Here is a 23,929-nt window from a genome sequence, read left to right as displayed (position 1 = left end):
GCGCGCATCAATTGAATTGATGAAAACAATAATTGAATTGATGGGCATATCAAATCAATTATTGATCTCATCAATTGAATTAATGTGCGCATCAAATCATTTCTTGCTCTCACAAAATTGATATCTTCAAATAATTAAATATATCTTCAATTATTTGAATTTATATTGATTTGGTGCTCCATACAGGTGAACTAATTCTTTAAATTAAGACTACTATCAATTTTATATAGAGGAATATCTTTGAAATGAAACTCATGTAAGTTTTCTCAAAACATACTTTCTATTAGAATATAAGGTGTGTGCTAATGGATTACATTAGATTATATTACTGCACACAATATTTTCTGTTTTCTGTAATTCCGTCTTCCGTTTCGTTTTCCGTTCCGTGTTTTAGCAATACCCGTATTTAACACATGTATAAACATCTGAATTTATTGAAAATAAATACCGACTTACAGATGAAAACATTACAAAAAATTTCATCAATTAATCAGCTTTCATGGAATTTTAAGTTAACCTATAAAACGTATTGGCTGACCTACCTCTAGTATTTTCATCCTCTCATTTCTTTCCTTGTTCACCCCTACCATTTTGGCTGCCTCTTTTTTTTCTCTGTAGGTTGTATGGCCCTGATTTTTGCCGTGAGAACAGGAATCAGCTGATTTGGCTCTCCCTATCATCAACATTCTACTTCCACCTGGTTTTGTGAATTTCAGAGTTGTATTGCATTGTAATACCAACTACTAGGAGCTTATGCAATTTTTTCATCTTTGAATAGCAATATTTAAACATAAATTTTGGGAAACTATAATTATAAACTTGACCATGACTGTGGAAAAAACAACTGTAGTATTATATAACTAATTTTTGTAGGGTAAAAAATGTTCAAGGTTTGAGAAAAAAAGCATGTTCCCTTAAAGGCTGAGGTTTTCAACCAGTCGGTTTTCCTCAGGTAAGTTAAGTGCAAGGCGGAGCTAATTTAAGGCAGGTGTGAAGCCCTGAGCCCGAGGGAACCCTGCTAGCTTGTATATACCGTCCCAAATACACAGGATGTTATCTGTGTTACCTGCATTACCTGTACGTTTTTGTAAGATTGAAAAATTAATGGTAGTCATTTTTCTTGTGCAGGCCTAGGTTAATCAAAACGTTGATAATTAAATCTAATGAATCAAACATGTAAAGATTAAAGCTCGATTTTATCTTATATAAATGAGAACGTTAGCCATTGAAACCTATATATTCCAAAATTTTCAGCTAAGAAAATTTTATTCTGTTTGAATTAGTTTTTCTGGACCGCACACCAGAATTCTCTGGCTCAGTACCAAAGTTGTCTGTGTGACTCGTCCATAACACATGGCCTACAAAAACAGTCAGGACATTCGGATTTTCTGACAGTTCCTTTAATAACTGGTCTAGACAAAGAATTTGTTCTTACTCTGGATCCCAATTCCAACCATTATTTGCAAGAAAGGGGCCCTTATATAGCAACTAATTTCTCTTCCAATAAGTTGACAGTTACATGTACTCTTGTCGCCATGTTTTGAGGGGAAAATTACGCTTATAAATATTCAAGTGTAAACAATATTTCATTAACGTACAATGTATTTACTCATAATTAATCTGTTTAGCATAAAATCGATGTCCGTGTAGATTATATTCAACAATCTGCCAGCCAGATACCTGGAAGGGGGCCCACTAGTGTGGACACTACCCGTGATACTGCACGGAAATAAAAAGGAACCGACAACAACAATCCATAGTAATTATTATCAATCATACCCATTCCTAAGCATAACCTAATATATTTTATTATAATTTAGGTTACTGTATGCAAAATTTACTACTATTATTGTGTGACTATCTCTACATGAAAAAGCCAAAACCGTTTCCTTCTCGGTAAGCATCAAAAGATTGCACGGACACCTCGATCACCAGATAAGATAGATAAGGTATACACAAAGACTAGTAACTAAATGTTCATCAATTTCTAGCATCCAATCTGAAGCTTAATTTCTCTGATTGACAATGGTTCACAGACCAGGTAAATTTGAAGGCGGTGCTTATTTTCTCGGTCTTTAAGGACTGCTGTGGTTAAGGAATTGTTCTTCCTCATACTGCAATTCATGAGTTTCTTTTGTTTGTAGACAATTCAAATGCATTAATATGTCCTTTAAACAAGTACATTGAAATTAAAACCCCTACAAAATTTTTACAGTAATTGTGGCTTTGTTTATTTCTTGATCATGATATCTATGTATAACCCTTAAATTCAATTCATGATTTAGATCAGGTGTCATGAAATAATGACTTACATCAGTTTACATTAATCACATGCATGTATATTCCATCACTACTTTTTAATGTGTGTTTGTGCAACTGCAATGTATGTATGTGTGGTGTGGTAATAACTGTAGATAAGTACAATAAGAGAGCTATCGGTGATGCTTGCAACTGACACTCTCCAATACTGAAATTGAATGATGATAAAATACTTCGTGATATATATAGTCTTGTAATGTTTCTGAGAAACTATGGGAAATGGCTCAATTTTTTGTGATAACAAAAGTAAAGGCAAAAAGTAATGAACAAGTTTGACCTGAAACTATATTGTGCATTGGTTGATGGTATTGATGATGGGCATCTTGCTTTTTTGTAAATAAGATAAACATAGAAATCATTTCCCCCCCAAATCTTATCTAATATTTAATTGATATGGCAGATATTAGTTCTTATTGCAAATCCTAGCTTTGAGTCACATGAAATAGAAAAGATTTGAATATTTTACAAAAATTTTAAAGTTTGGTTTCTTGGTGTTACCATCTTTTGGAGGAGGTGGTGGCCTTGTAACTTTGGTTTTTCTAGTCCATTTTTCATATTGAGAGAAATCCATGTTCAGTTGATTTCCCAGTGTTTTCAGTAGATCCTCTTTGCTGATCTGAGTCTGCAGTTGTGAGGCTCGACCAGCTGTACCAGCCACTTCCCATGTGGTAGCCATCGTGTTCTGTACAATAAAATTAAAAGAAATCTTTTTAAATTTCTATTTTATTTTAGCACTTTAAACATACCTGTGTAAGTTGGTTGAATTTTCTCCCTTCCTGTTACACATGTATATCTTTACTATTAAGCTGCAATTAGATATTGTTAGTCACTTAAATCTATTGATAGAGTTAGTAATAATTTAGCCAACAGATATTAACAGTTTTTCCACTAATTTTAATTTCAATAGATGCATATCATATAAAACATTGAGAGATTAATATTTGTAACACAACTGTTTAAAACTCTAAAAACTTGCATAGATCTAAATCTTACCACATGTACCAAGAATAAATTCTCGCCACCCTCATGAATTTCACAACAAAAACACTGATTTCAAACAGTCATATGCTTATTTCTTTACTAAAGAAAAAATCTAAACTGTTTCAAATATTTACAGTGGGAATAATTGTAAATTTAAAATGACATACATTTCCCCCCATATCAACATCACTATAAATTAGCGAGTCAGACCCAGGCCCTGAAAATATTCCTAAGATAGATACTCAATAGGCCAATATATTGATAATTAGTTGCATGGCAAGAACTTATTCCGTTGAACGGCTGCTGGAAAATAAATAAAAACTAAATTTCGGGATCCATTCAACATTGGCAATCACAGGTGCTTGTGTCTTCACATATGAACACAAATACATATGTAAATAATTCAATAATTATGTATGTAATCATATTAAAATCCAAGCACCTGTGGTGCAATGAATGAAAATCGTAAACACACCTTTCAGGTTTTGTCAAGTTTTCTTTTTTAAGATTTTATATTTTCTGCGACTCCTTCAACAAATTGCTTCCTTTCGGCTGTACTAGTAAAACCCATCCCAAAATACAAAACTAGAAAATTTTGACTAATCCGCCATTTGTAAACAGTTTCCATGCGTACACAAAAGAGTTCCAGTAAGGGGAAGTAACTGATACATCCGCATTGTTTACTGTATGAGTCATAAGAAAATGAAAGTAGTAACGGAAAAACCACAGTCTGATTATAGATAAGAAAAACATCTATTGGAGGATGATGTAAGTTGAATGTGTTTCATTTTCTAAATGTTGTTCTGTGCACTATTCAAGTTAACATGTATGTGATATTTACTTCCGTTTTTAATGTCATCTGTAACGTTAAGTGTCATGTCGGAGTATGGCATGGCATCTTATATATAATGCCACACCCAGACTCAGGCAGAGAAACGCTTGATAACTTTGAAAAGGTAAACGTTCGGAATATTCTATTTCTATGAAAAGAATATGTTTGGACAATATGGTAATACGACGCTGATCGAGGAAAACCATTAAAAATGCTGGACACTGCTCTAACTTAATTATCATATGATTGACATTTGTGTAAATTTCTTCCTTTTGTGAGTATGGTGGTCAAGGTGCTAAAGGTCTGTCCGATAGGGTAAAACATTAATGATTTTGATAAGTTTAAAAAAGAATGTTGTGAATTCATATGAAGGATTTAAGGGGGGGGGGGGGATCACGTTGCAGTTAGTGAGTGTTGACATTACCATTAATGAAAGGATATCACTAAACTGTGTACAACAAATCATGCACAGGAAGAAAAAATATTTTTAAAATGATATGGCTCCCTGGATGGCAAAATTGTTTCCAACTCCCTTGGCCTCTCTGATAATTTCATTACATCCATGCAATCAGACATGAATGATTGAAATTAAGTACATAATTGATGTAACGCAACATCTAGATGGTTGATTGATATGCTAGCAATATTGAGTTAACGAAAGAAGCTTGAAATGAGTCATATGTTATCTCTATAATTATTTTTTGCAACTTTAGCCACAATTTTTCTTCAAGTTAACGAAACTTCTAAGTGAGTCAATATGAAACTTTTGAACATATCTGTATGAACAAGTTATGTTGATTTGAATTTCAAGTTGTTCAATGCTAACTCAGAACAAGAAAGACAGGAAACGCAGATACAGATCTAGAATCTCTATGAAGTAGCTTTGTGAACCTCGACATGTCCAATGCTTTATTTCTGTTACAATGTAGAAAACAGTAATACAGACGTGATACACTAACTACAAAAATGGAGGAGTGGTGCGTAGAGATTAATGAGCTTCAGTCGAGGATTTACGAGGCATTACGGAGCTCAGAGGACACATCTGACCTCATTGACGGACTTATCTGTATCAACTGTCCGCTGGGAAAGAGGTATCGTCTGCTTCCCATGGAACAGCTCTTCAAGGACAACAGCAATGTACGGCTTTTTGTACTGTATTCAAATTTGAATGAATCTATTATCATAAGAGTATGTATTTTATTGGCTGAGGTTGGCATTTATTGAGTGAAACTCAGAATTATTTAAATTTTGAAACTGAATATGTCGTTCGTCAAAATGGGATTATTTCTCTGTAGTCCAGTGTTACAGTTGTACTTTTCTTTGACAGTTTTTTGAGGGAATTAAGAAGATTGGGATCGCTTTGCACATTCTAGAGAAGTACTGCCGCCATCTTTTGAAGTCTCCCTCTGAAAGGTCACAAATGTGGAGAATTGTCAAATTCTCCAACAATATCTTCAAAGACAGAGTGGATTGTGTAATAGTAAGTCTCATTCATATCTAAAATATAAGAACAAAGTAAGTAAGAGATTCTAGATCAATATTTCTGTGAATGTATTGATACTATGGGGTTGTTGAACTTGCATTCACTCGCATTGAGTACCTAATTGTACCTGTTGGATTTTTAAGCAATGAAATGTTCCTATATTCTAGAGAGTTTTAGTTTACAATATCCAGGGCATTATTAAGTGCTAACTCATTGTGAAATAACAAGATTTGCATGGAAATAGTCCTTGACGTGCAGTTATGTTGTTGTGTTCAAGCTGAAAACAAAGATGGCAGACCAGATATTGTTTGGTAAAGTTTGATAGCCAGTTTCAATGTTTAATAAAACATTGATAAATTCTTAGGGAGGAAGGGAAATTATGACACTAGTTTTGTTTATTTTGTGCATAGGGAGGAAGGGAAATTATGACACTGGTTTTGTTTATTTTGTGCGTAGGGAGGAAGGGAAATTATGAAACTGATGGGCTACACAGAGGACATTCAAGACGGGTTACAGTTTCCGAACTCGGCCCAAACTGATGATGATCAACTGCTTCACCTGTTGGCAGACATTACATGTGGGAAGCGAGAGCTAGATGCATACTTGACAAATTATCATCCTAATCCAGAGAGGGTGGAAATTCTGTTGCCTCATGACACAGTGTAAGTTGTAGATATAAGACGAGGATTTCTAAAATAATGACAGATTCACTTACGCACATAGCTTTCATCTAAAAATCTTACATCAAACTTTTCATTTTACTTGTAGACTGGATGTGGCAAGATTCCAGAAGAACTGGATCCAGCAAGGAAATCTTCCAACGAGAAAGCTTGTGAGTGTGTTGTCTCCTTAAGTGTTGTTAGATGTAGACAGCTTGTGAGTGTGTTAAGTGTTGTTAGATGTAGACACAGCTTGTGAGTGTGTTAAGTATTGTTAGATGTAGACACAGCTTGTGAGTGTGTTAAGTGTTGTTAGATGTAGACACAGATTGTGAGTGTGTTAAGTATTGTTAGATGTAGACACAGCTTGTGAGTGTGTTAAGTGTTGTTAGATGTAGACACAGCTTGTGAGTGTGTTAAGTGTTGTTAGATGTAGACACAGATTGTGAGTGTGTTAAGTGTTGTTAGATGTAGACACAGCTTGTGAGTGTGTTAAGTATTGTTAGATGTAGACACAGCTTGTGAGTGTGTTAAGTGTTGTTAGATGTAGACACAGATTGTGAGTGTGTTGTCTCCTTAAGTATTGTTAGATGTAGACACAGCTTGTGAGTGTGTTAAGTGTTGTTAGATGTAGACAGCTTGTGAGTGTGTTAAGTGTTGTTAGATGTAGACACAGCTTGTGAGTGTGTTAAGTGTTGTTAGATGTAGACACAGCTTGTGAGTGTGTTGTTTCCTTAAGTGTTGTTAGATGTAGACACAGCTTGTGAGTGTGTTAAGTGTTGTTAGATGTAGACACAGCTTGTGAGTGTGTTGTTTCCTTAAGTGTTGTTAGATGTAGACACAGCTTGTGAGTGTGTTAAGTGTTGTTAGATGTAGACACAGATTGTGAGTGTGTTAAGTGTTGTTCGATGTAGACACAGCTTGTGAGTGTGTTAAGTGTTGTTAGATGTAGACACAGATTGTGAGTGTGTTAAGTGTTGTTAGATGTAGACACAGCTTGTGAGTGTGTTGTCTCCTTAAGTATTGTTAGATGTAGACACAGCTTGTGAGTGTGTTAAGTGTTGTTAGATGTAGACAGCTTGTGAGTGTGTTAAGTGTTGTTAGATGTAGACACAGCTTGTGAGTGTGTTAAGTGTTGTTAGATGTAGACACAGATTGTGAGTGTGTTAAGTGTTGTTAGATGTAGACACAGCTTGTGAGTGTGTTAAGTGTTGTTAGATGTAGACACAGCTTGTGAGTGTGTTGTTTCCTTAAGTGTTGTTAGATGTAGACACAGCTTGTGAGTGTGTTAAGTGTTGTTAGATGTAGACACAGCTTGTGAGTGTGTTAAGTGTTGTTAGATGTAGACACAGCTTGTGAGTGTGTTAAGTGTTGTTAGATGTAGACACAGCTTGTGAGTGTGTTAAGTGTTGTTAGATGTAGACAGCTTGTGAGTGTGTTAAGTATTGTTAGATGTAGACACAGCTTGTGAGTGTGTTAAGTGTTGTTAGATGTAGACACAGCTTGTGAGTGTGTTAAGTGTTGTTAGATGTAGACACAGCTTGTGAGTGTGTTAAGTGTTGTTAGATGTAGACACAGCTTGTGAGTGTGTTAAGTGTTGTTAGATGTAGACACAGATTGTGAGTGTGTTAAGTATTGTTAGATGTAGACACAGCTTGTGAGTGTGTTAAGTGTTGTTAGATGTAGACACAGCTTGTGAGTGTGTTAAGTGTTGTTAGATGTAGACACAGCTTGTGAGTGTGTTAAGTGTTGTTAGATGTAGACACAGCTTGTGAGTGTGTTAAGTGTTGTTAGATGTAGACACAGCTTGTGAGTGTGTTAAGTGTTGTTAGATGTAGACACAGCTTGTGAGTGTGTTAAGTGTTGTTAGATGTAGACACAGCTTGTGAGTGTGTTAAGTGTTGTTAGATGTAGACACAGCTTGTGAGTGTGTTAAGTGTTGTTAGATGTAGACACAGCTTGTGAGTGTGTTAAGTGTTGTTAGATGTAGACACAGATTGTGAGTGTGTTAAGTGTTGTTAGATGTAGACAGCTTGTGAGTGTGTTAAGTGTTGTTAGATGTAGACACAGCTTGTGAGTGTGTTAAGTGTTGTTAGACGTAGACACAGCTTGTGAGTGTGTTAAGTGTTGTTAGATGTAGACACAGATTGTGAGTGTGTTAAGTGTTGTTAGATGTAGACACAGCTTGTGAGTGTGTTGTCTCCTTAAGTGTTGTTAGATGTAGACACAGCTTGTGAGTGTGTTAAGTGTTGTTAGATGTAGACACAGCTTGTGAGTGTGTTAAGTGTTGTTAGATGTAGACACAGATTGTGAGTGTGTTGTTTCCTTAAGTGTTGTTAGATGTAGACACAGCTTGTGAGTGTGTTAAGTGTTGTTAGATGTAGACACAGATTGTGAGTGTGTTAAGTGTTGTTAGATGTAGACACAGATTGTGAGTGTGTTAAGTGTTGTTAGATGTAGACACAGATTGTGAGTGTGTTAAGTGTTGTTAGATGTAGACACAGCTTGTGAGTGTGTTGTCTCCTTAAGTGTTGTTAGATGTAGACACAGCTTGTGAGTGTGTTGTCTCCTTAAGTATTGTTAGATGTAGACACAGCTTGTGAGTGTGTTAAGTGTTGTTAGATGTAGACAGCTTGTGAGTGTGTTAAGTGTTGTTAGATGTAGACACAGCTTGTGAGTGTGTTAAGTGTTGTTAGATGTAGACACAGATTGTGAGTGTGTTGTTTCCTTAAGTGTTGTTAGATGTAGACACAGCTTGTGAGTGTGTTAAGTGTTGTTAGATGTAGACACAGATTGTGAGTGTGTTAAGTGTTGTTAGATGTAGACACAGATTGTGAGTGTGTTAAGTGTTGTTAGATGTAGACACAGCTTGTGAGTGTGTTAAGTATTGTTAGATGTAGACACAGCTTGTGAGTGTGTTGTTTCCTTAAGTGTTGTTAGATGTAGACAAAGCGACAAGCAGACCTCATGTGATTGTTCTTAAAATCCTCTTTTACAGAAGCCTTTAACAAGCAATTCATCATCATCATCAGAATCCAGGTTAACCAATCAGTCGTCCAGTGGCTCTTACTCGGACAACCAGCCAGTGAAACAAGACATTTTAAATCATATTCAGCAACCAATCAGGGAGACGGTGTCCGAGTCGGATATGTCTGTTCAAGGTTCTTCACAGGTAAGTGGCATTTAGATAAGTTATTTTTTGTGTACATTTGTTGCATTTCATTAATAATCTGAATACTGATCTAATGATAATTAATCATTAACAAAATTAATAACAGATTTTAATAAATAACTACTGTGGAATTAATTAAATTTTGTGGAGCCAGTTTTCATGAAGTGTCAAGATTTTACCGTTATGTTGGGAGAAAATTTCACGGGTGTGGTTTCTGTGTCATTGAAACATTGTTCTGTGTATTGTAGGCAAAGTTTTTTCCACAGATGATATGAATTTTCAATAAGTCCATAATTTAAGAACAGACTTTAGATTATTTTTTTTTCCCTTGAAAACATTATACTATTTGTAGCATATTAAGGTTGATCAGACATAGTGAATTCATTTCTATTGTTATATTAAAGGGGTATGGACACGATTTGAGCTGAAAAAAAATGCTTAACTTAAGCATTTCTAATGGTCAGCATAAATATGAATGTCATTTGTCGAGGTACATGGGAGATACAGAGCTCACAATTCTTTGTCATGTAAACAAGGCTCGTGCCATGTTTTTGTTTACATATGTTAAATATACTGGTAAAAGTTCGTTTAAGGCAGATTTTTCAGTTTACAAATTAATTCTGAACACAATTAAACAGTTTTTAGTGTTTAGCACAAATCATTTTGTTTTACATGTGCTATTTTCTATTAAGCAATCTATATGTAAACAAAAACATGTTATGAGCCTTGTTTAGTGTTTACATATAACAAAGAATTGTGAGTGCTATATCTCACTTGTAACTCAAAAACTGATATAAAAATTTTGGCTGACCATTAAAAATACTTTTGCTAAACATTGTAAACAATAAAAATGGAAAAATAAAATTTTCAGCTCAATCGTGTCCATGTCCCTTTAATGACAAGTCAAAATATACCGTCGAGCAATCATGATATATGTCTAAAATTGCTGGAAAATTGCTTGAATTCGTGTACTGAGTCATTTCATTCAATAATACTTATATGAGAATGCACACTCTACATGCATACTTAGGTGTATATATACGACTCATGTTTTCTTTGTCATTTGGTGCTCATAACTCCAACCATGTCACACACTTTTTGTAGTCAATATTTCTTTGGTTCCGGACATAAGAAATGCACTGTTCAAGAAAAACAAAATTTTGACTTTGTGCATCAGTTACCTGTATATAAACATCTGTAACATTCATGTCATTTTACATTGAAAGGAAATGCAATAAAAACCATTTATTTTGCACATCATTTTAATTGTAAATAAATGCAATAGCAGTTGAACAGATTAATACATTTAAGATCACCACTTAAAATCTATGGATAATGTTTAACACTTCACTTGATTCAAGCGTCTGGAATCCGGGTTAAAATAGGTCCTCAGTACCCGTTGTTTGTCTTAAGAGGCAACTAAATGGGGTGGTCCTTCAGATGAGACCACAAAAACCGAGGTCCCTTGTCACAGCAGGTGTGGCACGATAAAGATCCCTCCCTGCTCAATGGCCATAAGCACTGAGCATAGGCCTAAATTTTGCAGCCCTTCATCAGCAGTGGTGATGTCTCGATATGAGTGAAAGATTCTTAGGAGGAATATACAATCAATGAAGCAATTAAGCAAATGAGAAAGCCTTTTTTTTGCGATCCTAAAATTAAAGTGTCTGGTATCGTACTTGCATGCAAATCCGTGGAATTTCATACCCACGGACAAAACAGAGATTATCAATATGCGGAATTTTTGAGTTTTTGACCCATCTGACAGTGGAAATTAATATATCTACAGTGAATTGTATACATCCTTGTATCAATTCTGCATTGATATGCGTGAAATCAATGAGAATTGAGCCCCCCAAAATTTGATTTATAATATTTTCATGGGGTCAAATTTTCATGGTTTGAGAAAAATAAGTATGTTAATAGCGTGGACTTAATTTTGTAGTTAGATAGTTGTTAATTGTAATTCAGTTTTTAAGCATAATTCAGTTCATCTTATTCTTGGAGGATTTATTTATAAATTCATGTGTGTGTTGATACCAAACAAACAAATGATAACCTTCCATGAAAATGAATGATTTCAAGCATTGTAAGATGTGTCTTTTAAATTTTCAGTCAAAGACGTCTGAAGTCAACACTGCAGGTTCAAGTGAAATAGAATCTTCTCAGTGCAGCATAGGTAAATTCTGGACATTGCTGCCTAATATTTCAAATATTGCTATATCTACAGACAAAAGGGGGGTATAATAAAATCTTAAATCTGACTTGGATGTAATGTTTGAAATATGAAGTTTGTCTGTGGAGTGAAATTAGATATAGAATTGAGAATTCTGGAGATGAATCAGTGTATGTTGTTTACTTGTGTTGTCAGTGTGTGACATCTGTGGTCAGTCAGTAGCTGTGTTTATGTGTGGTCGATGTGACAACAAGCAGCTGTGTATGGCCTGTGATGAAAGATGGCATCAGCATCCTAAACGCAAAAATCACGATCGCCAGAAATTACAGGTACAGTTTTCATGTGTTAGGTATTCTTATCGTTCAGTCATGTTTAAACTTGCTGTCAGAGTTGTATAGTATTTTTATTTATTTTATATATGATGTAGTCACATTCTTGAAACGTGGTTTGGATTAAATTTTTAGATGTCCAGTTCAGAGCATAAATCAGATGAACCGGAGTATCTATCAGCAGTGGAGAGCCATGCTCTAAACCCTGCTCCTACTCCACAACACCCCCAGGAACTACCTGAGGGAAAGCCTGTGTACACTGCACCAGATACAACCCAAAACCAGATGTCATACTCCACCACAGCACCAGCCCCAAACAAAGGCATGACACAGTATTCTGGTGTAAGCCTGATCCAACCACAGTATGCAGTGGCTGCAAACAATAACAACACTGATTTATCCAGGTTCCCAAACACTGTCCAGAAATCTCAGATGTATGAGGAGGGTTACCATCAAGAAGGCTTGATATCAGGGTACAGTTGTAGAATAAACATGCATGTATTAGCCTCTGTAGTGCTATTTTCATGTGTGAAACAATTTCTAAACTAACTATGAAAAACTTCTTATCACAGGAATTACCCTGTCATGCTGTCTTTTTAGCTGTCTGTTAATGCAAATCATGTCTGGGGTATAACTTCATAACAAAGAAAGATTAGGGGCTCATTTTTCACACAAAGGTTGCTTTTGGCTTAATTTAGGGTACATCATGACTTGCCCAAGTTCAATTTTCTCAAGTTCAAGGTCATTGGGAGGAAGAGTTATGAAGAAACTTTAAATGCTTATACTGTGTATTACATGTGCATCACACAAAGATATCTCTTTGACCTTTGGTGTATCTTGACCTGCTCATCATTGTTCAAGGTCCTTTCCTTGATTTCTAGATCAATGGGAGATGAGAATTAAATTTCATGGGCAATAACTGGCAGAAATATTAAATGCTGATGCTTCTCATAAAGATTCTGTATTGCTATATGATCATTTTAAGGTCAGTGAGAAAAAATTTGTATTTTTAGTTCAGTCCATAACTTTCTTAAAAAGTTGAGGATGTGTACCAAGGTCATTTGGCTAAGGCCAAGGTCACTTTGAGAAAAAAATTAAACAGTACTTGTATTTACTATGTGTTTTCTACCAAGTTGAATTGTGGAAACTCATGTCAGTATGGCTGCAGAACTCGGGAATGAGGAGGTAGGGGTTACTGTAAACGTATTATATTTGGTGTGTACGATATTTGGCGGAAATCGTTTTTTCAACAAGTTAGCGTAGATTTGATTTAGCGCATTCCTGAATTACTTTAAACATCTAGATTTATGGATGGCATTTAGCGATGTACTTGATTTAGCGGAAGCTGCGTTCCGCCAAAGGCACTAAATAGAATACACAGCCAAATGTAATACATTTACAGTATTAGCGCCATTTGGAACCAGTCTAGTATATGATTTACTGCCATACGGGATATCAGTGTTAAACAAACACATCTTGTTTTTAAAAAGACAAAGTAAAGTACAGTTTATTTTCTTCCTTATCTGTATCTAGATTCTGGTTTTACAGGCTTAGTACGATGCAGCCTTCACAGACCGGTACTCTGCCCAGAATGTCACATGAACCAAGTGTTCATCAAAATGTAAGCACCAGACTCCTCATCATTTAATAGACAAACCTTTTGGGTTAAAAGATAATCATGATCGACATTAATATCACATATAGATTATTTGGAAACAGCAGTTCATTTGCTTTGGTGTAGCTAAATACAGAAATTGATCAAGTTGCTTTACCTTTGAAATGATGATTGTAGATATATCACACCCTCCCACGAGATCTGCGTTCCATGCCTCCCAGCATGCAAAGAGCCGCTCCCGGTGGACCTCCGACCTCTAAACTTCTGGACAAGATATTGGCCATACCTGACTTGTATAAAAGGAAATCAAAATTAGAGATCAATCTTGAGACACTGAGGGAAGAAATTGATCTAATCGAAGAAAGAATACAGGAGTGTATTGCTCAGAATGCAACATTTTATGAAGATGAAGAGTATGGTCGTCTTTTCAGGAAAAAGGGATTCTTCCAAAGGGAAAAGATAGAATTGGAGAAATACGAAAAAGAATTGGATGAAGTTTTGTCACAGAAGGATCAAATGTACTACCCTCCACAATGGCCCCTGAATTACAACCAGCAGATAGCACTGAATAGCCTTCCCTTAGGGCATTTACCGTCTGTCAATTCTCCAAATGTAAATCCACCTCATAGTGGAATGTATATCTTTGTTCCTGGTTCATATCAAAACAATCAGCCTGTTTATGGACAAAGTCCACCTGTGCATTCCGGTGACATTCCGAGCCTTCAGAGTCCAAGCATTAATCAATTACCCATCCAAAGCCCCCCATATTATGGTCATCCTCCTGGGCACTCCCAGTATTTTCTTCCCAATGATCAAAGCATTCAATGTACGTCACCACACACCCCAAGGCAGGCTTACCAAACACAGCAGAGCTCTCCCAGAACCCCAAAAGTATCACCTCAGTTGCATGGAAACTTTGTCTATGCAAATCAGCCACATGGTCAGTCACCCAAAACTCCTGGTCTTCAACACAATGTAGAGCACAGGAGAAGTCAGTCCATGTTTCAGGATAATACGGAGAATTTACACGCTAGAAAGATACCTTCAGAGCAACTAACATTGCCATTAATGGAGGAGAGGAAAGCATCTAAAGAAAATATGGCCAATGAATCTCACCAAAGACATGCAAGCTGTATTTCCTCAGTAGACCATAAGAAGCCGGTGAATATACAACAAGTTCCATCTCCACCAAAATTCCATGACCTGCCTGTGTCCGCTAAAACTGTTTATCAGAATTACCCTCCTCCAGCAGACCTTGTGCCCCAGTTAGAATCGCCCCCAGTGCCCATTCCACCAAGAATCCCAAAAGAACCTCCTCAGTTGCCTGCACAGAAACCAAAGTCTGAGGGATATGGATCCCCCTGGATCTGCCAACATTGCACCTTCCATAATGATCCAGACACAAGGGTGTGTGCTGTCTGTTTCAAAACTAGTGATAATCCCAAGTTTGTACGACAAACAGGTGCGCATACAGCACTTTCAGAAACAGACCATACTGCCACCAATGATTTGAACAAACCAGATAGACCACCACCTCCCTCTGTTGAGAGAAATCAGTCATCTGCCACAGGAGGAAGTAGTGAAGTTTCAAAGATTATCAAAAAAGCCTCTGCAGCAGGGCAAAAACTTGTGCAGCAATATGATGAGGTAAGGAGTCTGAATATTTATTTTTGTATCAAGGATGTGATAGTAACAGTAAATTAGACCTGTAGGAGGCAATTTCAAAAAGTGGAGGGGGTGGGGGGCAAAATATACTCTTGGACAAATTTTCAATTCTTTTTGTATTTAAGACTCCCCACCCACCCCACATTCATTCCTACAGGTTATTAATTATAAATTTTTCTTACACCTTTTATATTTTACAGATTTATCATGAGAAACAAGAGGCCAAACGCCTGTATGAAGAGAAAATGGAGCGAGAAAAACAAAAGGCAGCAGAAGAGAAGCTGTCACAGCAGGCACTTATTGATCAGTTACAAAAAGCAGTCAGTCACTCCCAACCTTCAGCACAAGAGGGTACTAAAAGTATGCTCCCTGACAAGGACAAGCAGAAGCCTGATGAAAAGGAACAGTTAGCTGTTCCTGTTCCAGAAGTTAGTGATAAAGCCCCTGAGCAGGTTCAACCTCTCAGCAAATCTCCCAGAAACAAACAGGGTCTGACCTTTACAGAGACAATGGAGAAACTGAATCGACAGCGAATGCAAGAATTGATGGATATAGAAGCCAAGGAATTGGTCCGATTTTTTAAGGTGCCTATTTTCTTTCCCATACACGTATACATTAAAACACAGTTATAGCGAACCTCCAGGGCCACCGAAAAACAGTACTTCATTATATCCAATAACATTTTCGTTAGTTTTCTCTCATAAGGAAATGAATATCACTTCTTAATAAGTGTGAATTTGTTATAAGTGTGTTTAACTGTACGTGAAAAGAAAGGAAGAGAGAAAACACAGTCCCAGCTAAAACTCAAACATTTCATTGGTATCATTAGGAGATATGAACATTTCTATATCCACATATAATGTACAAATTTTTGTGACATCAAAAGCACGTAAATAATGTCGCATTTAGCAAAGTTCAATTTAATCTCATCACATTACCTTTTTAAATAAATATTGCGTGAATGGGGAACCAAAATAATTATTCCCTAATTTTAAAAAATTTCCTTTCAACAGAATTAATAACGAAAGAACAGAAAAATGATGCAAGACAAAAGAGAGACATTTATTAACAAGTATAAATCTGCTGCTCAAGACCTAGCAAAGTGAATAGAGAAAAGAAAATGCAAGAAAGAATATTTGAACAGTTCATTAATACATGTATTACAAAATGGTGTAATTTTTGTATTGTAACAGTACATTTATATATGACTATTAACATGCAGATCTTGATTGGATAATTCTTGTGGTTCAAAAGTTATTATTTTTATTTTTGTCAAATATGCATCTCTCCCCCCCCCCCCCCCCCCCCCCCCCCCCCAAAAGTAAATACAAATGCTGTATGATATCTGTACATTTATGATTTCTTTGCACTGCCAGGATGCTGAGAAAGAAGGTTTTGACACAGATGAGGCCGAACTTGCAGTGAAGATGTGTTTGGGTGATCAGCTGCTCCCGTTACAATGGCTGAAGCAGGTCTGGGTGAACCGGGTGAAGTCTGTCAGAAGTAAGGTAACCAAGGAGGGCAAAGACATGAATGAAAATGAAGTGGGAGAGTTATCTGAGATGGAAGCCAAAACTTCTCTGAAAGAAACCAGTGGAGAAATTCAACAGGCTGTGGATATCTGTACAAAAAGAAGACGTAAACTGGTGAGATTATAGAACACTTCTGAAAGTGATAAAAACCAGCGATAATATGTGTAGAGAAATATGCAAGAGATTTGCACTTATGATGATATTAGTTTTAAAAGTTCAATCCCAGATACTGTACATGTATTAAAACTCATTAAAGTGTTTCATATTTTCATGACTAAATGTAGTTGGGAATAGAAGATAGTTTACAAGAATAGACATACAGTGAAAACTGCCTAATCGGACACCTGTACAATCTGTATCACTGGACATTCCGACCCTTTCTTTCATTCTCTGTTTCATATTTCTATTATATTTTTTTTTCTTTTTACACTATTTATACTGACTAAAAAAATTGTCTTCCAATGCATGTCCAATTAGACAAGTATCACTCTGATCGTGTATGTGTGTAAATATATAGATATGATTTGTGTATTTTGTTCCAAAATGTATTTTGCCTATGCTTAACATTTAATGCATCCTCCAGTATCAAGAAATATGCAAGGTCGACAAATTTCCCAGAGAAGAAATTCTCCAGGCCATGTTGTTAGCAGAGGGAAAATTAGAGGCTGCTCTGGATCACCTGAACTCAAACAGCATTCAACAGTTCTTAAATCGACTGTGGGAGCATGAGAATGCTTCCATTCAGGCAGACGAAAGAGAGGAGCATGAACGTGAAGCACAGGACGTGTCGAGTGTCCAAGACACATGTATGAGTGTCACAAACAGTGTGCTCAAACACACCCAATTTCAGGAGATGGTCCGTAACAAGGACATCAGCTATGATGTAAGATCTAAATTACTTTAAACAGAAATCACGAAGAACTAGACACATAATTTTGCTACATTTTGTGGAGTGCACAATGTATAATGACTGGTCCCATTACAGAGGCGATCTCGAATGATAATGGTGGAGGGTAAGCTGCAGAGCTGGGGACGAGCCGATACCGTGCTGAAGATCCTGGACATTGATGTTTTGGCCAAAAAGCTGGAAGCCACACTGGAGGACATCGTGGAGGCAGTGTACAACTGTGGTGACCGCCAGAGCTCTCTAGTGTATCTGCAGCAGGAGTGTCAATGTTGCTTTGCTTATTTCCCCATGAGTAAGGTAAATTTCCCCTACAGTCTTTTCATTTGTTGGAGTGTATTTTGGAACAAAAAATTTGCTTTTTTGTTGCATGTATTTTAAGTTAGCACACAGTTACTGGTTTCTTTTATTTCTTTAGATAAGAACCCTAAACTGTCCTTGTAAGATCTGTGTGGAGTGTATGAAGAACTACTTTGAGCTGAACATTCGGGAGAAACATGTGAGAAATCTCTGCTGCCCAATCTGCCAACACCCCAACATGGACAATACAGAAGCAGCCAATGAATATCTAACATTCCTCACCATGCTGGTCAGAATGCTTGTTTTTTCTTCTTGAATCTAGTTTACATTTCATACCTGTTTAATTTCATACATGTGTGTTGACTTTCTTTTCTTTCCTACTACAATTTAAAAAACAAAACATGAATCATTACTCTTTTTTTTGGAAATAAAACAGTATGAAAGTGTTTGTAAATTTACAGTTGAATACTATGGTTGGACCAGATATAAAAGAAATATATGAAACCAAACTGAGAGACTGGCATTTACAGAAAGATCCTAACTTCAGATGGTGTGCCCATGTGAGTATGACCTACATTTTTCTGGCAAAGTTACAAAAGTAAAGTTACAAAAGTGCATGACAAATAGAATTCGGTGAAATTTGACAAAAGATGAAGTTTTTGACACGTTTACATGAATTGATAACATAACCTGTAGATCAGGACTGTTGCACAAAAGTTAGTTACGTTTAACAGGCAGTTAACATCTAGTTATCACTGTATAAATGTAAGAGTTAGTTAAGTCTAACTGACAGTTAACATCTAGTTATATCTGTATAAATGTAAGAGTTAGTTAAGTCTAACTGACAGTTAACATCTAGTTATATCTGTATAAATGTAAGAGTTAGTTAAGTCTAACTGACAGTTAACATCTAGTTATCACTGTATAAATGTAAGAGTTAGTTAAGTCTAACTGACAGTTAACATCTAGTTATATCTGTATAAATGTAAGAGTTAGTTAAGTCTAACTGACAGTTAACATCTAGTTATCACTGTATAAATGTAAGAGTTAGTTAAGTCTAACTGACAGTTAACATCTAGTTATATCTGTATATAAATGTAAGAGTTAGTTAAGTCTAACTGACAGTTAACATCTAGTTATATCTGTATATAAATGTAAGAGTTAGTTAAGTCTAACTGACAGTTAACATCTAGTTATATCATTGTATAAATGTAAGAGTTAGTTAAGTCTAACTGACAGTTAACATCTAGTTATATCTGTATAAATGTAAGAGTTAGTTAAGTCTAACTAACAGTTAACATCTAGTTATCACTGTATAAATGTAAGAGTTAGTTAAGTCTAACTGACAGTTAACATCTAGTTATATCACTGTATAAATGTAAGAGTTAGTTAAGTCTAACTGACAGTTAACATCTAGTTATCACTGTATAAATGTAAGAGTTCATGACACGTTAACTGTTAGTTAAAGTTATAAACTAACCTTCGTGTAACTGGGTCCAGCAGATCAGGATGTCCAGTTTTACAGAATTCTATGAGAATTATACTTAAAGCTCTCATTTTGCAGTGTGGGAATGGTTTTATCAATATTGGGGGAGAAAGAAACCCAGCCATGCAGTGTCCATATTGTCACAAAAAGACCTGCTTCAACTGCAAGAAACAGGTAACTGTGTTAATAAAAAGCATTTCATTAAGACATATGCTTCTTGAATTGTTTCATGCATGGAGTATGAAACACAGTAAAATGAAGAATTAGTTAGAAACTAAAAGTTTGACAGTTAGAATTTCATCTCTGGAGGTCCAATACACTGACCGAAAGTGGTTGGTTTTTTCATGCCTGTCACTCAAGTAATAAAGAAATGATACACCTGAAATAAAGATAGGGTACAGTGGATTCCGTAATTTATAGAAGGAATTTATTATCACAAAATTCAGTGAGAAGCACCACTCACGAAATATTACTGCTTTTATTTCTATGTTTCTAAAATGCAGGTAAAAACTATTGATCAACAGACCACTAACGAATTCTCGTTCTTGCAATTTGATATCTTCAAGCATTCTCGCAATTTTATATCATCAAGTAATGTTATAATTTCAAGTACTTGCTGAAATTAGGAATATATAGTACCCGTACTGGTTTTGGACACAAAGAAATGTGAAAATCCAGATATTGCAAAGTTGAAAATGAAAGAAGTGTTAAAGTCTCCAATAGGAGAACCCACTCTAACAAGCCAGGATTCTCTGTCAATGCTAATTTGTGGTTAGTAATAACTCTTGACTACCAAATCATCGACTCACTCAGAATTTAAAAAACAAACACCATGGAAATTTGAATTAAGGCCAGATCACCCAAACGGCTAAAAACTCTTCCTGTATTTATGATGTACAGTGCATCAGTCCTTATGTTATATGTTGCAGTGTGTGTTCTTGGAGAATTTAATATGCATTAGTCTGACTACCTGTAAATGATATGTAGTCTGACTACCTGTAAATGATGACGTTTAAACTAATCTGTTGGAACTACATTTATAACTGGAGTATACTTGTAGTTGTGCCCTATTCAAAAGTAATTAAGTATCCACCACAGAAACTCAGTACAAGCACTGCACTCTTATAAGCCTCAACAATGCCATGGTCTTATGAATGTTTTATGTCATTAACCTCAAACATCAGGTGTATTTTATTATGTCCATAAGTTCAGAGATACCTTGGTTAAGGTCATAGGTCAGAGTCAAATTGACAATAATTGTACTTAAGCACGGTTTGGGACATGCTGTTTCACAGATTTATTTGTCATTCAGTGGGAGGATCAACATGAAGGTCTGACTTGTGAGCAGTATGAACAGTGGAAGATAGACAACGACCCAGAGAACCAGGCCATGGGTCTGGCAGCTCATCTGGCAACCAATGGAATCGGTAGGTTTTCCTACAGAAAGTACATAATATACGTACATTAGCATCACAATGTGCACACATTGCAAGGAAATGAAAATATGTACAAGCATATTATTTTCAACAATATTGGATTTGGTAAGTTTAAGTGTTTATAGATGTATGTTACATAAGGAATACGTGTATTACAGTGTATAATGAGTATACTTATGAATTTATTTCCATTCTAGATTGTCCTAGTTGTAAAATGAGGTTTTCTCTGGCAAAAGGAGGCTGTATGCATTTCAACTGTCCCGAGTGTGGACATGAGTTCTGCAGTGGATGCTCTCAGATTTTTGACTCCAAAGGAGTAAGTTGTTGGGGTTTTTTCGCCAAAAGCTGCAGTTTGGTCACATAGTTTTACAATATACCAAGAATGTAATGGTCAATAGTTTCTGTATCTAATCAATGTAATGCTAATATACATGTACGTAGTTTAACTGAATATCCACTTCAATTTTTCATTTATCTCTGAAAAAATGTGTGCTTCAAATCCAGTTCAAATTCATTTGAAACATTAACTTTGAAGGTTTGCCTGAAGTTTAAAAGTTGCCGTGGTAAAGGTCTTCACTGTCATCATCCCCGGGATTGTTTCTACTATCTCCGTGACAACTCGGTGGAAGACCTTCAGCGTCTGTTAAAGGTAAACGTCTTTCCACATGCAAGGTACATGTCACATTAAGAGAAAATCTGAAACTCTCAAGTACTTAATCTAAGTAGCCCTTTGTCAAGTGATATGATATTTTAAACATCATTTCTTTCCACAAGCAAAGTACCATTAAGAGGAAAACTGAAATGGCAAATCTTGAATGCTTTAATACCTAATAATCTAAGTAGCCCTATAGTTAAGTGATATATATAGAGTTTGTCATGTTCTCTGTCTGTACAGGAAAAGCATGTTAAGTTTGACATGGAATCCCCGGAAAACCAGGAGGATCCGCACCACTGTCCTGTCATGGAGTTAAAGGATGTTCATGAAGGAAAAAAGGACGAAGCGTGTGGTAAAGAAGTCGCTGCCAGCAATGCTGGACTCTGTGTGTAAGTATTACAATGCTGGACTCTGTGTGTAAGTATTACAATGCTGGACTCTGTGTGTAAGTATTACAATGCTGGACTCTGTGTGTAAGTATTACAATGCTGGACTCTGTGTGTAAGTATTACAATGCTGGACTCTGTGTGTAAGTATTACAATGCTGGACTCTGTGTGTAAGTATTACAATGCTGGACTCTGTGTGTAAGTATTACAATGCTGGACTCTGTAAGTATCACAATGCTGGACTCTGTGTGAAAGCATCAGAATATCCTATTTTTTCCTGAAGACTTATCATTACAGTGTGATTTTTAAGTAAAGAATAGAATTTTCCATGTTGGGAGACATGCAACCTTACACATTAAAAAGAATATTTACATGTATTTTCAAAACCATAAGCATTTTAAAAAGGCTCTGGAATTTGTTTATATTGTGGATGCTAAATGCAAAAAAATTTGTTTAAACCAAATGCAGTTGGTGCCATAAAGTTACCAAGTACCAGAAGAAGATGTACACAGTTTGGGCAGCATCCAGAGTCTAGGATATATATGTATTTTGTGATACCATCTTTAAGTTTTCAGGATTCAAAGTTTGGTGCCAAAATGTATACTGTACAGATTGCACCAGATTTCAGACCTCTGGTTTTGTAACACTGTTTGATTTCCTAATTTAAGTTGTTTCTGATTTTGTACAGGATTCATTACAAAGAGTACCTGGTCAACCTCATTAATAAAAATAAGCTGGATCCAGTCCACATTATGAACATTACTGAAATGATGCGGCTGATTGAGCGAGACGAAAAGACCCCTCCACAGCGTAAACCCACTTACCAAGACTCACAATACCGTAAAAAACTTATGCAGGTTAGTACCAAACCAATACAAAGTCGTCAGCTTCTCCCCTGTGTTTCTAGTGGCCAGTGCTGGTGATACAGTACTTATCATATAATTCAGACCGATCAAGCATTCTCTAAGTATTGCACAGCAAAACATGTCCCTTACCGGCCCCCGAGTCAAGTTGTCTTCGTAAATAATTATACGTCAACATTTTGTGCATGAGAATAATCAGGTTCCCTAGAATAAAACCCAGAATCAAATTCCACATTTTGTAAGTCCAAATCCCTTAACTCAGCAAAAAATCAATGAACTGGAACAAATTTCGAACTTGATTGGTAATGTGTCATGTTAAAGCAATGTATCAATTGTCAAATGTATATCTGCAAGCATGACGAAAAAGGTGCGGAAAAGTTCATATTCTAAGTTCAACCGTAACGCAGCAAAAAAGTCAATGGACGGTAACAAAATTGGAATTTGATCTGTATCTTGTCATGGTAAAGCAATGAATCAAATATCAAATGAATATCTGCAAGCATGAAGAAAAAAGCGTGAAAACTTGACTCACCGGACTGACAGAGTGCAAACCTAAAGTCCCTTCCAGCTTCTCCATTAGGGAACTAAAAAATATGTAGACACTGCATCATAACAATGAACTCTTTCTTTCTTTTGCAGTTTATAAAGGAGAAAATTCCACTTCAGAGATAATAGACAATGAAGCCCTGGCTAAAAAAATTTGATGAAATAAAAATGTTGAATTTTTAGCTCACTTTGTACATACATGTACATATGTATGTACCCCGTGTTGGTGTCCAAGAGGAACTTATCAAAGTATGTCCATTCCTAAGTCACTCAATGCTGTACATGGACGTAACTTGCTTGGATGATGGGTCTAGGGACGTATTCTACTATTCAAGTTTGGGATGAAGCTTGTGACATTTTTGTTATGTGAAGTTCATTTTTTGGAGCAGAGGATTCTGAATCAAACTTGTACGAGTATGGAGAAAGGCCTTTGAAAATAGAATCAATTGGCATGCCTTCATTCTAGATGAACTTAATAGTAATCTGTGGTAACAGTAGGTTAAGGATTGTTTTAATTGTTTTATATACTGGCTGTGATACAAGTTGTGAAAATTTTATGGATGTTTTAATAATAAAATTGATTTTAATA

The 23,929-nt window shown here is 36.0% G+C and overlaps 2 protein-coding genes across 4 annotated transcripts in view; one reads left to right on the top strand and one right to left on the bottom strand.

Moving 5' to 3' along the window:
* The window catches only part of LOC125666725 (uncharacterized protein C20orf96-like), a 16,213-nt gene extending 12,238 nt beyond the window's left edge, over positions 1-3,975 (bottom strand). The window contains exons 1-3 of one of the 2 annotated variants that reach the window (XR_008799770.1): positions 3,776-3,951; positions 2,818-3,001; positions 543-697 (exon numbers count right to left, since the gene is read on the bottom strand). Coding sequence is in view for 1 of the 2 variants with exons in the window: in XM_048899972.2 (XP_048755929.2) it covers positions 543-697; positions 2,818-2,995 (333 nt within the window). In the remaining variant the exon portion in view is untranslated. Of the gene's footprint in view, positions 1-542; positions 698-2,817; positions 3,002-3,775 lie in introns of both variants that reach the window. The other variant, XM_048899972.2, reaches the window with a different exon arrangement.
* Positions 3,959-23,929, top strand: LOC125666734 (uncharacterized). Of its 2 annotated transcripts, none has more exons than XM_056153244.1 (24): positions 3,959-4,068; positions 5,062-5,269; positions 5,460-5,612; positions 6,072-6,277; positions 6,384-6,447; positions 9,273-9,446; positions 11,562-11,625; positions 11,818-11,951; positions 12,087-12,424; positions 13,500-13,572; positions 13,744-15,213; positions 15,432-15,815; positions 16,608-16,877; positions 17,347-17,646; positions 17,749-17,967; positions 18,086-18,256; positions 18,429-18,527; positions 19,532-19,627; positions 20,766-20,880; positions 21,087-21,205; positions 21,425-21,538; positions 21,785-21,933; positions 22,620-22,788; positions 23,434-23,929. In XM_056153244.1, the coding sequence occupies exons 2-24, from the start codon at positions 5,099-5,101 to the stop codon at positions 23,464-23,466; spliced, it is 5,085 nt and encodes a 1,694-aa protein (XP_056009219.1). In that variant the 5' UTR covers positions 3,959-4,068; positions 5,062-5,098; the 3' UTR covers positions 23,467-23,929. The 2 variants fall into 2 exon arrangements, with proteins under 2 accessions (XP_056009219.1, XP_056009220.1); XM_056153245.1 differs by having other exon boundaries at positions 4,056-4,256.

The sequence above is a fragment of the Ostrea edulis genome, chromosome 1, assembly GCF_947568905.1.
Source record: "Ostrea edulis chromosome 1, xbOstEdul1.1, whole genome shotgun sequence".
Lineage (NCBI taxonomy): Eukaryota > Metazoa > Mollusca > Bivalvia > Ostreida > Ostreidae > Ostrea > Ostrea edulis.
Note: the sequence above shows the minus strand (reverse complement) of the source record. Positions and strands in the feature narration are given on the sequence as shown.